Genomic DNA, 17,421 nt, shown 5'->3' on the forward strand with positions numbered 1-17,421 from the left:
CATGTAGGAGTAACTTTCAAAATACGTAAGGACTAGGGCAGCCCAGCCTTCTGAGTTCCTAGGACACACCAAGCATGTCCAACCTCAGGGTCCCTGTACCGGGTGGTCCTTCTGCCCAGACCACATTTGCCCACCCTCCTCATGGGGCTGGCTTTCTCTCAACCATCAGATTTCTGCACCATCAACACCTCCTGAGACACGACTCTCCATCGGCTCAACCTAGAGAGGATTCCCTTCATTAATCACTATGACAAAATCCTGCTTATTCTCTCCAAGACACAACAACAATCTATAATTATTGTATACAGTTACTCATTGGTTGCAGTCTCCCCATAGCATGTTAGCTCCACATGGGCGGGGACCTTTTCTGCCTTATTCAGAATTGTATCCCCATCCTCTGTGCCTGGCACATAGAAGTCAATAAATATTTGTTGAATATATGAGTGGATGAATGTTACACACAAATAGGTGTACACGTGTCTCCAGGTAGCAGTTCTTTCCGTAGTAGATAAGAATCTACATTATGGATCATCCACAAAAGACATTCTACCAACTCCTGTCAAGCCTCCAGGTGCTGAGGGGGTCAGTGAGGACAACGAGCCAATCTGAAAGTGACGATCAAGACCTCATGCACTTATTGGGACAGTTCAGGCAAGAGAAAGGTGCCTACTCCTCAGGATTCTATTTTTTCCCCAGGGAAGGGTGCCAGGCAAAGTTCAGATGACAGGAGAACTATCCCACTACTGAGGAGCACCAGACAAAAGGCTCCTGCCTTTTTATGGTCCCAGAGGCTTGGAGGTAAGGAGAAGAGAAGGAGCAGGAGTAGAAAAGTACAGGCTCAGAGTCAGGGAAAGTGCCTCAGCTGTAGCACTCCAATAAGTCTCAGTAGAGACCTCTAGGAAGTGTCCACAGTGGATACCTCTGCATAGAAGTGCCTGGGCTGAGATTGCAGATATACATATAAATATGGCTGGTCTAGGGAAGCCTGAATATTTGACTGCAACTCCCTCCAGAAAACTGCAACGCACCCACTGCACATAAGGCTGGTGTGGGGAGGGCAGCTTCTTCCATGAGGCCTGTCGTCAAAGCTGTGTAATTGCCTGTGGTTGGGCCTAAAAGATCATGCATAGGATTTTGACCTAGAGATGGACTCTTGAAAATCATTTCAGTGGAGCAGCACACTTTGCACAGGCAGTCCTTCTCCATAGCTGGTCTCAATCCTTCATGCTGCAACATTACATTATCCTTTTTATCTTCAGTGAATATGGAGAACTGTTGGTTACAAACATCTCAGTAATGATTCTAAAGGCCCTCGGCCTCATCTTCCTTCTGGTTAATCAAGCAGTTCTACTATGATTTGTTTCTGCTACAATCTTCCTAAGTTATCGTGACAGTTGCTACACGTAATAGAGAAAAACAACACCCCGGAACCAAGGCAAGTAAGTGATCAAAGAAAAATAAAGCTGCACTTAACACCATCAAGTATGTGAGGGATGTGAAAAATTACTTCAAAGCCATCATGGTGCTCAGAGAGAGGGAACAAAGATTTTACCAGGTCCTAACACTTCTGTTAGAAAGAGTGACGTCAACAGCTATATTTTTATTTTAAAATCTACTAAGTTGACCTAAAAGATAATGAAATAAAACAAAAGCAAGAACACTCAACTAGTTTATGGAAATCTTACTGAGAGATTTTCCCAATGAGGTCATCCAGCATTTCCTGCTAATTTTTCTGGGTTGTTAAAAACACTCAAAATCAATGTTATATTGGGTACACTAAGTCATCAGCTGTCACAGTGAAAGACGCTTGGAAACAAATGAGACATACAGGAATATCAGAAAGTCTGAAATTTTTGTGTACTCATCAAATCACTATGCAAACTACCTTATAGAGAACCTTTGCCACCAGTATTTTCTGTACAACCAAATCCTTAGCAATATTTAGTCTCTGCAGAGCCAATCCCAGGAAACAAGGAGTCAAGCTTTTCGTTTCTCTATCCCACTCTGTCGCTCCCCTGATGCAGGCCCAGAGACCTCACTTGTGAAAGAATTGTCTGACCGCTGGGCTCTGTGCAAAAAGTGATCAAAGACTCACAGGTACCCATCATGCCCAAACTCTCACCACCCAACCTCTACTAGGCAATTCTTACTTTATGCTCCTCCGACATGTTGTTCATATGTAAGAATGACTCTTAATGTGGGTGATTCCTAAATATTTGTTCAGCCAAGAAAAAATTCTGTTTACGGGCCACATTTTGAGTTATCAGACTAGAAATTCTCAAAAGCAGAGACCCTAGAACTATCCAGAGAGTCTCATGCAGTGCCTTCACCCTCCACTCTCCCATATACAGAGAAGACTCACTCATTGAATGGTTTATAAATAATGCTGACTGACTGAGAGACTGGTTATCTGATTTAAAGCTAAAGTTACTGCTATGGACTGAATATTTGTATCTCTCCCCCACCTGCACAAATTCATCTGTTGAGACCCAACCTCCTAGATAATGGAATTAGAATGATGGCTCCATCTACATGAATGGAATTTGTGCCCTTATAAAAGAGGCCCCAGAGCTATGTCTCATGCCTCCCACCATGTGAGGACACAGCGAAAAGACAGAAGTCTATGAACAGGAAGTGGGTCCTCGCCAGACATTGAATCTGCCCACATCTTGACCTTGGATTTCCCAGCCTCCATAACTGTGAGAAATAAATGTCTGTTGTTTATAAGCTACCCATTTTGTTATGGTAGCCCAAACAGACTAAGATAGTTACTGTATAGTATTAGTCTCCTAGGGCTGTCAAAACAAAGTATCATAAACTGGGTGGCTTAGAACAATAGAAATTTATTGTCTCACAGTTCTGGAAGCTAGAAATCAGAAATAAATCAAAGTGTTGGCAGGACCATGCTCCCTCTGAAACCTGCAGTGGAAGGATCCTTCCTTGCCTCTTCCAGTTTCTAGTGACCCAGTTCTAGTCATTGGTTTTAGCCACTGCATCAGACATCTCTACCTTGAAATTCAACACATCAGGGCCACACCTGTCTTTCAAAGGCAGGTTGTTGAAATTCAAGTAATTTTTTTATCCACCTTCCACCAAGGTGCTGGTCTAGTAGGAAGTCTATAATGGTGTTGCTCTTTGAACATTTCTTCAAAAAGCATCTGTGGGGTGTCTCCAACAAGCTGCCACAGGGGAGACAGACATGAACAGGAAAATGTGGCCGCACCCTTAGGGAGCTCATGATCTAATAAGAATACAGACATGAAAATAAATGGCTCCCAGGTGAGGAATGGAATTAGAGAGGGGGTGCAAAGTTTGGCTGGAACTCCAAGGGAGGAGTAGTTGGTGTGGCGGTGGCAGCATAATATAGTGGGTAAGAGCAGAAACTGCAGCCAGAGTACCTGGCTTTTCCACATCTTATCTGAGTGATCTTGAACAAATCACTTCACTTCTCTGTGCTTCAGTTTCCCCATGTTTAAAATGAGCATGCTGAGAATACCTCCATCACAAATTGTTGTGAGAATTAAGAAGTCAGTATGTGTAAGGTGCTTTAGATCAATTCCAAAGATCAGTAAATATTATGTGTGTGTTAAATTCATACCCTGCACTAAGCAGAGGAGCAAGTCCCCTGGTTACAAGGTTGTTCTCCCTACTCACCATTCTGCACCCCTTTATTTGGTATCATTCCTATACATAATATGTGGAGTATATGGTGCAACTTGAAAGTAATGGAGCATTACTTCTTTTCCCCATTTCTCACAGTTAAGATGTGTATAGATAACCTAATTAAAACCCGTATTTCTCTCTGTCTAATATTCATTTATTAATTCCACATGTATTTTCTGAGCATCTAGGCAATCACTGAGAGAAAGCAATATGCTTATGACATTGAGAAACTGGCAGGACCATGGGACTCAATGAGTTGGCTTTCCCCGGGGCAGTTTCCATCCTGTTGGCATGAGGGATCTAATAAAGGCCCTGCTACATCATCCAAGCAGCTCTTTTTTTGTGTGAAGCAGAAAAAGGCTCCCTGCCTTTAAGCAGATACAGCCTTTCCCAAGCTGGATTGCAACCCCCACTTGTCCCTTGGCCAGGAACCCACTTATATAGCACAAATATAGACAATTCTAAGTCTGACTGAGACCACTGAGGTACCAGTTAGCAAATCCTTTCTTCATTAGGCAGATGATTCTAGAATGTTGAGTAAGAGTTAAGACAGGTTAATGAAAGCCTAAATCTCAACTAGAAATAAATTCATGATCTGAACGAATCTATTATTATAACCAAAATTAATCTTACAAAGTTAATACCTCCCACCCTAAATATGTTACTTTAGCTGATAAAATATGTATCCCTGTATAAATAAATAATACTAAACTAGTTATTAACCCAGTACCAAAACAATTTAACGTTGCTATTCTATAGAAGGTTATGGAAGTCATTATACCTCTGGATTATTTAGCATGCCAAATAGGTTCAGTACATAATGTACTGTACATTTCATTATTAAAACAATTTTTACTGAAAAATTTTAAATAACTATTGTGAAAAATCATATTTCTAGCTTACCACTTTAGAAGTCTTACCTAAGAATTTTTTCACTCTGCGAAAAATCACATTCATTGAGCACTATGTGCCAAGAAATATGCTAAGTCATTTTTATCCTCCCAATAAACTGTGAGATAGACCCTATTGTTAAATCTTATTTTATACAGGAGGAAACTGAGATTATGCAATTCTCCAAGGCCAGAGAGCTGTTAGAGTTAGAATTGAAACTCAGGTCTACATGATTGCACAGCCAGAGCTCTTCACCTCTAAGTGAGAGTAGTCTGATAACATGTACAATGAGGCAACTTTTTATTTTCCCATAGGAGTTTCCCTGGTCTTTTTAAAAAATTAGGCCATTAAAAAAATTAGTTATCTACAGAAAGGTTATGTCTGGATCATGTTTGCATCCCCAGCATTTAGCATGGTGCCTGGCTTGTAAGAGCCACTTAATAAGTTTGTGGATTAATTAATTAAAAGAAAAAGAAATTAAAGGCATACAGATAGGAAAAAAAGGAAATAAAACATATGTAATCCTGTATGGAGACAATTCTAAAGAGTCTACAAAAAAACTACAGGAAGGTCATAGGATACAAGATAAATATACAAAAATCAACTGCATTTCTAATGTAGATGTGTGTGCATATAAGAATTAGTAGATATACAAATATTGCCTAGCTCTGAAAGGGTCTAGAAGCAATGATATGGCAATAACAAATGAGCACACTTCATAACCAGATCTTGATTTTTAACACCACACTCAATTAAAAAAAAGAAAAAGTAAAAGAATAGAGCTCCTTGGAAAAGTGATTGGTTCCAAGAAGGCTGGAGCAAAGAAAATTTTTGTGGTACCAGAAGGTAAGGAAGCACTCAAAACAAAATATGGGGATATCACCAAAAGTAGTGAAGGGACCTTCAAAGATCTGTCCCTCCACTGAAGCAACAATTAATCTTGCAAAAACTGTCAGAATAAACCTTTTCAGAACTCTGGGATCTATTCAAATTGGTGAACTTGAAGACAGGCCAATTGAAATTATTGAGCTTGAGGATAAAAAAAGAATGAAGAAAAATAAACAAAGCCCAAGGGACCTGTAGAACACCATAAAATCGACCAACATATAAATTATGGGAGTCCCAGAAGAGAAAAGAGAAAGAGGCAGAAAGGATATTTGAGAACATGATGGTTGATGAGTGACATCAAAAACATGACAGTGTGAGAAGTGCTCCATGATATCTCCCCTGGAAATTACAACAAATTTAACAGCTATAATTCAACAAAGGATTCCACACGCAACACACAAACACGGCTGAGAGATCTGCACATGGGAACATCAGAAGGTGGGAAAATCGGGGTGAACAGAGGAGGAAGGGAAAAGTACAGAGATGGGAGCCATGGGACACAGCCCAGAGCACACTGTGGTCCTGGGAAAGGGGAAGATTGAGACTGCAGGAGCACTTTCTGTGGCCCCAGGAATCCTGCCTGAGGGAATCAGCATATAATAGGGCTGCACCCAGCAACCAGGGCAGAGCCCTTGGGGCAGAGACCAAATACAGAAGGATTCTGACAACTGTGGTTTAACAGCCCTCTCTGCCAGGCAGAAAGCAAAGCCACAGAGCCTGGCCACCTCCCCCACCTTCCCAAAGCTCCCCACCTTGTGCCCTTCCAGTGCTAGGAGCGGGACCAGAAAGAAAAACAAAATGGTTTCAGTGTCAGATTAAAAAGCAGAATATCTATAGCCCTGAGAACTGGAGAGACAGTTCCTGAGCAGCAGATGCACAGTGCAGTTAATTCCAGTGACAGGGAAGTAGCTGTAGGGGCAAGGCAGCTGTGATCTGGAGGTCACCAGTGCTCAGAAGAGATCAGGGCCACAGGCTTGCCACCTTTTCCAGTCCACCCTGCCCCCACCTTTCCGGGCTAATCTCATCAGGGGGCACCCAGGACTACTGAGATACAAAGCTCTGCATCTGCCTGCAAGGGCAGCACTGGGATTTCAGCGTCTCAGAACCCCATCACCCACTACATCCTCCCATGAGGGTGGTGCCCTGAGACCTCGGCAACCTGGTCACCCAGGACACTGCTACCTCCCCAGGAAACCTCCCCATGGGAGAAGCCGAACAGCGCAAGAGAAAAAATAAAATGCTCCCGCGCCACCTACTGGAGAACAAAGAAAGACCTCTTCATACCAACCCGCTGCAGAATTCACTCCTGTATATGCCCAGGAAAAAAAATAATTCATTAATTGCCATGAGTAACCAATGTAAAATGACAGCTCAGAAAGAAAATGAAAAATCTCCAGAGAATAAATTTAAAGACATGGAAATATGTGACTTAAATGACAGAAAATTCAAGATTGCAGTTCTGAAAAAAATCAATGAGATGCCCTCCCAGAAAGAAAATTCAGATAGGCAGTTTAATGAACTCAGGAATAAAGTCAATGAATGAAATGAATAATTTACCAAAGAGATTGAAACTTTAAAAAAGAACCAAATAGAAATTCTGGAGTTGAAGAGCTCAATAAAAGAGATGATGAATGAAATACCAGCTTAGGAAACAGAGAAAATAATGGTTGAAACTTCCCAAATTTGATGAAAGACATAAACCTACGAGATCAGACAATTAAGTTCATGAACTTGTTGCAATGAAGTTGCTAACCTTTTTTGATACCAGAGGGATTATTAATTATGAATTTGTACCAACTGGACAAACAGTTAACCAAGTTTACTATTTGGAAGTGCTGAAAAGGCTGCATGAAAAAGTTAGATGACCTGAACTTTTTGCCAACAATTCCTGACTGTTGCTTCGTGACAGTGTACCAGCTCAAACGGTACTGTGAATGAGGGAGTTTTTAGCCAGTAAACAAATAATTGTATTGGAACATCCTCCCTACTCACCTGATCTGGCCCCCAATGACTTCTTTCTTTACCTGAAGATAAAGAAAATATTGAAAGGAAGACATTTTGATGGCATTCAGGATACCAAGGGTAATATGATGACAGCTCTGATGGCCATTCCAATAAAAAGAGTTCCAAAATTGCTTTGAAGGATGGACCAGGTGCTGATGTTGGTGCATAGCTTCCCAAGGGAAGTACTTTGAAGGTGACCATGGTCATATTCAGCAATATGTAGCACTTTTTCTAGGATGAGCTTGCAAACTTAATTGTCAGACCTTATACACATCCAAGAAACTCATCAAACTCCAAGTAAGATAAATTCAAAGAGATCCACACTAAAACAAAATATAATCAAACTGTCAAAAGACAAAAAAAAAATCTTGTCTGCAAGAGAAAAGCAATTCATTACATACAAGGGATCCCCAATAAGATTAACAGCCCATTTTTCATTGGAAACCATAAAAGGAGAAGGCAGTGAGATGACATATTCTTTCTTACTGAAAGACAGAATTCTATAAGATAATAATTCTATTATCCTTCAAAAATAAGAGAGAAATTAGAACATTCTCAAAGAAACAAAAGCTGAAGAAGTTTGTTGCCAGTAGACCTGCCCTACAAGAAATGCTAACGGGAATCCTTCAGGCTAAAATGAAAGTACACTAGACAGTAACTCAAAGCCATATGAAGAAAAAAAAAAACCACCAATGCAGGTAACTACATAGATAAATATAAAAATCCAACATTATTGTAATTTTTTATATAATTTAAAAAGACAAATGCATAGAATAATAATTATGTATTTATGTTAATGGATAGCAATGTGTAAAGATGTAATTTGTGACAATAACATTATAAAGGGGGTGGGGACCGACCTGTATAGGAGCAGAGTTTTGGATGTTATTGAAGCTAAATTGGTATCAACTCAAACTGGACAGTTATACATTTAGGATGTTAATTGTAATCCCAAGAGTAACAACTAAGAAAATAACTAAAACATATACAGAAAAGAAAATTAGAAGAAGGTGAAAAATACTACACTAAAAACAGAAATTATGCACAAAAGATGGCAGTAATGGAGAAATTGAAAGACCATTGAAATATAACACATAGAGAAAACAACTAGCAAAATGACAGAAGTAAATCCTTCCTTATCTATAATCACTTTAAATGTAAATGCATTAGACTTACCAATTAAAAGGCAGAGATTGGATAAAAAATGAAAAATAACATCCAAATATATGATGTCTGCAAGATATTCACTTTACATCCAAAGACACAAATAAGTTGAAAGTGAAAAGAGAGAAAATGGTATTCCATGCAAACAGGAAACAAAAGGGAACTGGGGTGACTACACTAATATCAGATAAAAATAGACTTTAAGTCAACAATTGTTACAAGAGATAAAGGTGGATATTACACATTAATAAAAGAGCCAACTTATCAAGAAGATATAACAATTTAAACATAGTTGCACCAAACAAGAAAGCCCCAAAATAAAGAGGGTGCCAAAAAAGTATACATATTTTAAGAAAGAAAAACAGTATTAAAATTGTAATACTCAATATATGCCAATAACGAAAGATGAACACAAATCACATTTAACTTCTGCAATTACAAGAGGTGCTCAAAGTTGTTACCATTCGCATCCAGACACTTCTGATTACTGCGAACTACTGCTTGTGCAACATTGACCAAAGTGTCCACTTGTATACATTTTTTTGACACCCCAGGTATATAAGAAGCAAAATTTGACAGAATTGAAGGGAGAAATAATTCCATAATAATAGGTGGATACATCAATATCCCATTTTCAAAAATGGCAGTTTCTCAGAAACTTAAAAATGAACTCACTATGTAATCTGGCAATTTGACTCCTAGGAATATACCCAAGAAAACTGAAAACATATTCACCCAAAGATTTGTTTGTGAATGTTCATAGCAACATTACTTATAATAACCAAAATCTAGAAACAGGGCAAATGTCCACCAACTAGTGAATGGGTAAAGAAAAAAAGGTATAGCCATACAATAGAATACTATTTTCTACAATAAAAAGAAACCTCTAACTCATACAATAATACATCTGGAACCATGTTTTTTCACTGGTAAGTAAACCTGGCTCTCCAAAGGAAAACATTTATGTTTTGTACATAAACCTTCATTGCTAAACTTTAGCCAATGTCCACAAACACAGGAAAACTACTAGGAAAATCATTTAAAAAAAAAAAAAAACACTGATCCTTAAATTGATGATTGTAATCATTTGTCTGAAGTCTCAAAATAACTCTTATCAATCATTCTTACAACTATATCAATGGATGTAGTAAATGTTTTGGGTTTCCCTAGACATTCTCAAGATTTTCACATCAATTTCATAAAGGAAGAAGCCCTGGCTGAAGTTAACAAATGATTCTCTAGATTCACAATAGTTCTAAACAAAAGAAGTTGAGTTTCCTGTTTATGGCCATTAGTCCAAGTCACACACACAACCGAGACCGCTTTGTGGCAAGCACTCTCACTCTTAGCCATAATTCATGTGTATGTGTTTCTCTATCAATATCATTCAGGTTAGATACACATTCCTATGCATAAATCAAAATGTAATTAAGGAACATATAAACCATGTGTTGAACTGTCGATGTACAAAATCAAGATCATAGGTTTGGTAGATATGTGTATTTCATTCCTTGTGAGTATACCGTTTATGCCAAGCTAACCTAAACACAAGGTTATATTTTAAATACAGTTTCCTACTTCCATTTTATCATCATCTCTATCACATGTCAGTAAATAACAATGTCTTTAGATTCCATACGTAAGTAAACATTTAAAATTAAAGCACAAAGTGTGACATATTTCAATCGTAATAACTTTTCAACAGAATAGAATTTGCATCTTTTTCTTGTCTGCTCTTTCCATTAACTTCTTTACAGCCTTTACTGGTATCTTCATTCCACCACCCTTTCCTTCAATAGTTTCTGAGCACCTGTGTTTTTCCAGGCTTTGTGCTAGGCACTGGGGATATACCTGTGAATTGCAGAGACAGTATTCCTGAATCAAAGAGCTCTCATACACCAAAAATTTAATATCTGACCAGTAACAAGTATATAAAATCTTATTTAATAAATCTTAAGTCCAGAGAAACCACAGTGAACATTTTTCATACAACAAATAAAATTCAGATTTTTTAAACATCTACCATTCAAATATCAGCATTGTTTGTATAGAATCAGGACCACAAACTCAGGTTTTATTCGAAGACATGACTTTCAGTTTTTATATTTTTTTGCAAAACACTTCTGATCTGAAATTCTAAACCCTGGCCAGCTCCAAAGATTTATTTTTAGAAAGTTTAAAGAAATAGAACTATTTTAGTTAACTCTTCTCCATTTCCCATCTTGAGCTATACATGATGAGCAGATTCAAGATGATCAGCACTCAGGTAAAACCAATTGATTAACCATAATCTTTCTTCCCTTCTCTCACCCATCACCTACCACTCCTCACTTCTCTAAAAGGCAGGTCTGCACAAGAAGCCACCAACACTGGGCTATCGCAAGTGTCTAACAGCCTGGCCTCTGGAACTTGGCTTCCCCTTCTGGTCACCATCATAATTCTCATTAGATGAGAACCTCTCATATCAGCAATCAGTATATCTTCCCAAGCACTCAATTAAGAAAGCAGAAAGCACTAGGCAACAGAGCTTTTGTTCACCCCTTACCTTTAGAGAAAATACAAGACTTAATACTAGATAGCAATCTTTTTCTGCAGTCTGAACCCTGGTCTGAGAACACAGCCTGCTGAGTGACCTCAGAAAGCCACTTCCTACGCTATCTTGGATTGTGAATCCAGATTTAATGACCTATTTTGGAATCAGAACAGAAAACATGACTTTTCTGGACCTCCAAAACAGTAGTGTCAAACTATGAACACTCAATAAAACACCGGTTGATGAAAATAAGGGTTGGCCCATTCCTAGGCAAATCTGGGAGAGAGAAAACATTTGAAAATTGCTTTGATTCCTTCCTTCTCTTTGTATCTACTCTCGAATAATTAAACCAGTTCTCTCCAAAGCTGGGTATGCCAGGCAATCCAGTGGGGTGCAAGAAGGGAATATTAAAACTTCTGTTTATGCTTAATTTACCTAAACATGAAGAAATTCAGTTCTACTAATATTTCATATACAGATTGCTTGGGGGCCTTCATTCAGTCCACAAGTGAGCTGGCACAAGTCACCAAAAGTCCTGAATGTCTGTCCATGGGAAAAGGAGGAGTTCCACCAGGCTACCATCAGACTAGGACACTTCGAAGCTTGCATGTGCCCAGTTAAGCAGACATGGGGATTCTCTGCTCCTAAATAGGACGGTTACAGCCTTGTATTGAAATGAGAAGTGACTGAAATTCTTTTGACAACACAGGTTCACTGGTTATCTCATGGTAACGTATAATACTTAAAGACCTTTTTTTACATTTAAAGATGTTACACTTTTTTTTTCACAAAAATTCCAAATTTGCTGACTTTTTCTGGGATGACAAGTGGCTGCCAGCAATACACTACCTGATGGATACTTACAAAACAATAGAGATACTTAACTCTGTTCCATCAAAATAAAAGTGTTCTTTTAACAATGTGTGAAAAAGTAAACACTGTTATAAAAAATATATATGCTTTGGAGAGAGCATTTTGAAAAATAGATGTTTGGAAATCTTTTTTTGGAAAGATGTCTAGCTTCTTTTGTTGCTAAAAATATGGAACTGTATTACTCCAAGTTTTCATAGTTGTACATTTTTAAAACATGGAAACAGAATTTTATAACATATTTAATATTTTTCAAAAGAAGACTTGCAGTGTATTTTGAATCTATTGTTTACAACGTTTAATCACAACACCTTCCTACCAGGAAGTACTGAATATCAACTGAAAAGCAAACACATACTGGCCAAGTTTTTACTTAAAAAAAAAAATTAGAATAATTGAAGGATGGGGCAGAAATATGAGTGCTGTGATTTAATGAACTCAGACAGCATGAGACCTGTGCAGTCACACAGGGTCACACACTCAGAAAGGCCCCTCACTTAGTTTAATTCTATGCTATCACCACCTTGAAATTCTTACTAATTTTTGAACAAGGGGCTCCACATTCTCATTTTCACTGAACTTCGCAAATTATGTAGCTGGTTCTGGAGTTCAGTATTCAATGCAGTTCTTCTATTTGAATCTACATATTCCATGAGGTATCTTTTCATCTATGCCAACCACTAAATTCAAATATTAATATAAAACAAATTTGAATTGTTGTATCATAAGTGCTAACCTAAACTTGTCAAAAACAATTACACACATGATTACATTTGTATATGTGTATATTTATAAATAACTATACACAATCACAAATAAAATATTTAGAGAAAGCAAAATTACTATGGGCTTTTAATAAAGAAAATTAAAAGCATTTTCATCATCGTTATTTTTCTTTTAAATTTCTGCTTTTGCATGTTTGAAGTGCACACAATATATTAATAAAGTAATAGATGTATAAAATTTATAAATAAATATGTACTGACACTGTATGTTCAACACTTGTCATTTATGCAAATACATAATCAAAAGAGTTTCTAAAACACTGATCTACACTCTCAATGACAATCTTTCGTTTTTTGGAACCCAAGCTCCAAAATTACTCCCTCTTCCGGGCAACACTTTCCTATTACTCAGCAACACTTCCCAGTGGAAAGAGGGAGTAATTATGGCTTAATGTAAGGCGAATTTTGGAGGTAAGGACTGGGTTCAAATCTAGCTGCCCTACTTTATGACATAGGTGTGTTTCTTAACCTGTTCACCTGATCCATTCCTCAGTGCGGTTGTGAGGATCGTGTGTAAGGACCTGGCACCCCTCCACAGGCTGAGTAAGCACCAGTGACTTATCACTTCCACCCGGTGTTCGCGGTGAGCATCTCTGACCTCTGAGAGCTCTGTCCATTTCAAGTCTCATTTGCCCCCAATGACTCTGATGGTGGCACTTCAGGCGGTGGGGTGAAGCGCATCTTTTCGGTGACATCGGAGTGCTTGCTACTGCTGATACAACCTAAAAATCCTCCCTTAAAATACACCACGGAAGGTACCTGCCAACCACTTCTCCTCTGAGTAAGGAAGCGGAGATGCAGGGCCTGGAAGGAGGCGCACGGTTGAAGCCCGGGAGGGACTCAGTGTCTGGCCAGGAGCTCCCTGGGTGACCGACCAAGGTGGGACGGGACCGCAGTTCGCCGCATCCCTAGAAAGCAGCTTCGGACTTTCCCCTCTGCTCGCCCCAACCTCACCTTAGCCTTCACTCACCTCGCGTGCGTTACCCATCCCGGCCTTGGGCGGCGCCTTGGCAAGGGCGGTGCTCCCACAGGATCACCCTGGAGACACCGCGCCCCCTCTGTGGGGTCGCGGGCCTGCGCGGGAGTTGTGGGAAGCCTCTCCCGGTAGCCTGGGGTCGCTAGCGCGGCGGGGGGGGGCGGCGGGGGGAGGCACCCAATCGCTTCGCACCGGGTGGAAGACCGCACGGGAAGGGAGCCCCCGGGCCCCCGCAGCGCCTCGCTCTCTCCGGGTATCTTACCTGGATGGTGTGACCGCTGCCCGGGGCGGTGGGCCCCCCCACTAGCTTGCAGTAGAGCTCCGGCCGGGGGCGCGCGCCGCCGGGCTCGGGCTCCCCGCAGGTCGCGGTGGCCCGAATCGTCGCCGCCTCGGCCAGGTTGAAGTAGGGTGGGTGGAGGCTGAGCCGGGCCGCGGTTGGGGAGCGCGGAGCGGCCGCGCACACCGCGGGCGGCAGCAGTAGCAGCAGCAGCTGGGCTGCCCGCGGTGCCCAGCCCGGAGCCGCGGCGCCAGCAGCCATCCCGCGGCGCACGGCCCTGCCTCCCCCGCCGCCCGTGGAGGGGCTCGGGGTCACCGTGGAGGGGCTCGGGGGCACGGCGGGCCCGACGGCACAATCCGCCTGCGACCCACGAGGGCAGCCCGGGGTGTGTGCAGCCGAGAATCTGGGCTCCTGCCCCACGCGCCCGGAGCCGGAGGCGAGGGGGCGGCTCCTCTCCTCTAGAATCTGAAACTCCAGCGGGCACCGCGGCATCAGGAACTGACAGCGCCCCACCTCGGGCCAGCAGACAGCGTCGCTAGAATCGCGCCGCGCGCTGCAAACTTCGCGGGCGGAGAAGGCGAAAGGCGTTGCCCGGCTTCTACCCTGGAGGCTCCAGATCCGGGCCGGGACCGCCCCACCGTCCCCTGGCCAGGCAAAATCAGATATTTCTCCTCTCCAGATACTCACCGTCTCAGACCAGCCGGGAAAGTCAACTCCGACCTTGGACAAGGAGGAAAGGAGGGGAAGAAGGCTTGCAACGAATTTGGGTGAGACGGCAGCAGAGACTGCCACTGCCCACAGAACTTACATCAATGACAGTGTGATTTCCCAGACAAGTCTCAATTGTCAAAAGACAACGTAGGTCAAAACTCAAACGCTGTACCCCAACGATATCAGGATGCAGCCACATACTGAGTCTGAGATCAAAGGAGCTCACAGGGAATTGAGAGTGGCAGAACTAACATATTGAAAAGACAGCCAGTAGTAGAAGTCGTAGTTTGCCAACATGGAAAGCTACGCTGGAGGAAATCCTTTAGATGCCCAATCTGCTAAATTTTACAGATAAACTGAGAGATGTTGAGTGAAATACTCGAGCTGTCAAGCTGACCGCAGGGCAGAGAATACGCCCATGGGGCTGAGGCTTAGTCTGGAATGCAGGAACACCTCACCAAAAGGAAGCCCACATAGGCCCTCTAAGCAATTAGACGATGGTGTCATAGTTGTGGGCCATAAGGGACAGAAATGCCCCAGAGGAAGTAGGACTGGAGTTTTGAAGGATGGAGCAAATCACGAAAGGAGAAGCCATAAAGACTGATAAGTTGACTACATAAAAAGTAAAATAAAAGTGTGTACATCAAAAATCACCATAACTAAACAAGAATGGAAAATAAATGGAGGAGGAAATTTATACCATTAAAAGACATAGGATTAATGATTTTAATATATAAACTGTTTTTACAAAACAATTAAGAAAAGATGAACACTTAGGGCTAAGAAACCTAGCACAATTCACAGAAAAGAATTATTTTAAGCAAACATATGTAAAAAATGTTTTACCTTTCTAGGAAGTGAAATTCAAGCAAAGTACTAATGTGACTTATCTTTCACCTTTTAAACTAGCAAAAGTGTTTTTAAATAAAACTGAAAGTTGAAAAGAATTCAGGGAATCAAGCATAAAGTACCTTGGTAGAAGTGAAAAACCTTATAACCTTTCAGGAAGGCAATTTTTGCAGTGCTTAGCAAATGATTCCAATGTGCACATGTTTTGCCCTAATAATTCCAATTTAGAGATTTATATACAGAAAATAGTTCAAGAAGTTTGCAAAGATGTAATGGCAAGTACCTATTGGAGCTATGTATACCTTTTTTAACTTTAAAACAATTGAAATGTTCAATAATAAAGAGGTAGCTAAATAAGTTGTAGTATATTGACATGGTGAAATATTACAAGGCCATTAAAGTGATGTTGTAGGAGTATATTTTCTATATAATTCTATAAGTTGTTTTATAAGAGCTATAGAATGTTCACAATATTATAACATAAAAGGATATGAAATATATGTACAAAAATTGATTGTATTTCAAAACACTAGCACTGAACAACACAAAAAATGAAATGAAGAGCAATTCCATTTACAATAGGCTCAAAAGAATGAAATTCTTAGGAATAAATTTAAGAAAATAAGTGCAAGATTTGTACAATAAAACTACAAAACATCTTTGAAAGAAATTAAAGAAGATCAAAATAAATAGAAAGACATTCCATGTTCATGGATCAGGAGATACTATTGTTAAGACGGCAATATTCCCCAAAGCAACCTACAGATTCAACAATCCTTATCAAAATCCCAGTTTTGTTTTGTTTTGTCGGGCAGAAATTGACAAGCTGATCCTAAAATTTATGTGAAAAAGGGCACCCAGAATGGTCAAAAACAAAACGAAACAAAAAAAAAAGTTGAGGGATTCACACTTTCTGGTTTCAAAACAATACAAAGCTGCAGCAATCAAGACAATGTGGTATTGGCATAAAGATAAACATATAAATCAATGGGATAGAATTGGGAGTTCATAAATAACCCCTTATATTTACGGTCACTCAGTTTTCACCATTTTGAATGACACCAAGAAATGATGCTGGAACAACTGGCTATACACATGCAAAATAATCAAGTTGGATGCCAACCTCACACCATATAAAAAAATTAATTCACAATGCATCAAAGACTTAAATGTAACAGCTAACACTATAAAACTCTTAGATAAAAATATGGGAGTAAATCTTTCTGTCTTTGAATTAGACAATGGTTTCTTAGATATGAAATCAAAGGCATACTTAACAACAACAAAATCAATTGAACCTCATCAAATTGAAAAACTTCTGTGCTTCAGCGAACACCATCAAAAAAGTTAAAAGACTACCCAAAAAAATGGGAGAAAATGTTTGCAAATTATATACTGATAAGAGACTCAAGTTCTGATACATGCTGCAACACAGATGAACCTTAAAAACATTTCACTAGATGAAAGAAGCCAGACTACAGAACTCTGCAACTCAACCATAAAAAAATAATTAAATGATGGAAAAAGGATTTGAATAGACATTTCTTCAAAGAAGATATACAAATGCCCAATAAGCACATGGAAAGATGCTCAACATCAGTCATGCGGGAAATGCAAGTCAAAGCCACAATGAGATGTCACTTCACACCCATTATTATGACTATAATAAAAAAGATAGGTAATAACAAGTTTGGTGAGGATGTGGAAAAATTGGAAAACTTACACATTGCTGGTGGGCATGTAACATGGTGTAGACACTTTGGAAAACACTCTGACAGTTCCTCAAAAATTTAAACATAATGTTATTGTG

The 17,421-nt window shown here is 40.0% G+C and overlaps 1 protein-coding gene across 1 annotated transcript in view; it reads right to left on the minus strand.

Annotated features, from left to right (window-relative positions):
• LAMA3 (laminin subunit alpha 3) overlaps nt 1–14,615 on the minus strand; it is a 250,555-nt gene extending 235,940 nt beyond the window's left edge. The window contains exon 1 of the mRNA XM_081078751.1: nt 14,037–14,615. Coding sequence (XP_080934877.1) covers nt 14,037–14,543 — 507 coding nt within the window. The 5' untranslated portion in view covers nt 14,544–14,615. The remainder of the gene's footprint in view (nt 1–14,036) is intronic.
• Between the last annotated feature and the right edge of the window lie 2,806 nt (nt 14,616–17,421).

Source organism: Rhinolophus hipposideros, assembly GCF_964194185.1.
Source record: "Rhinolophus hipposideros genome assembly, chromosome: 17".
In the NCBI taxonomy this organism is placed as follows: domain Eukaryota; kingdom Metazoa; phylum Chordata; class Mammalia; order Chiroptera; family Rhinolophidae; genus Rhinolophus; species Rhinolophus hipposideros.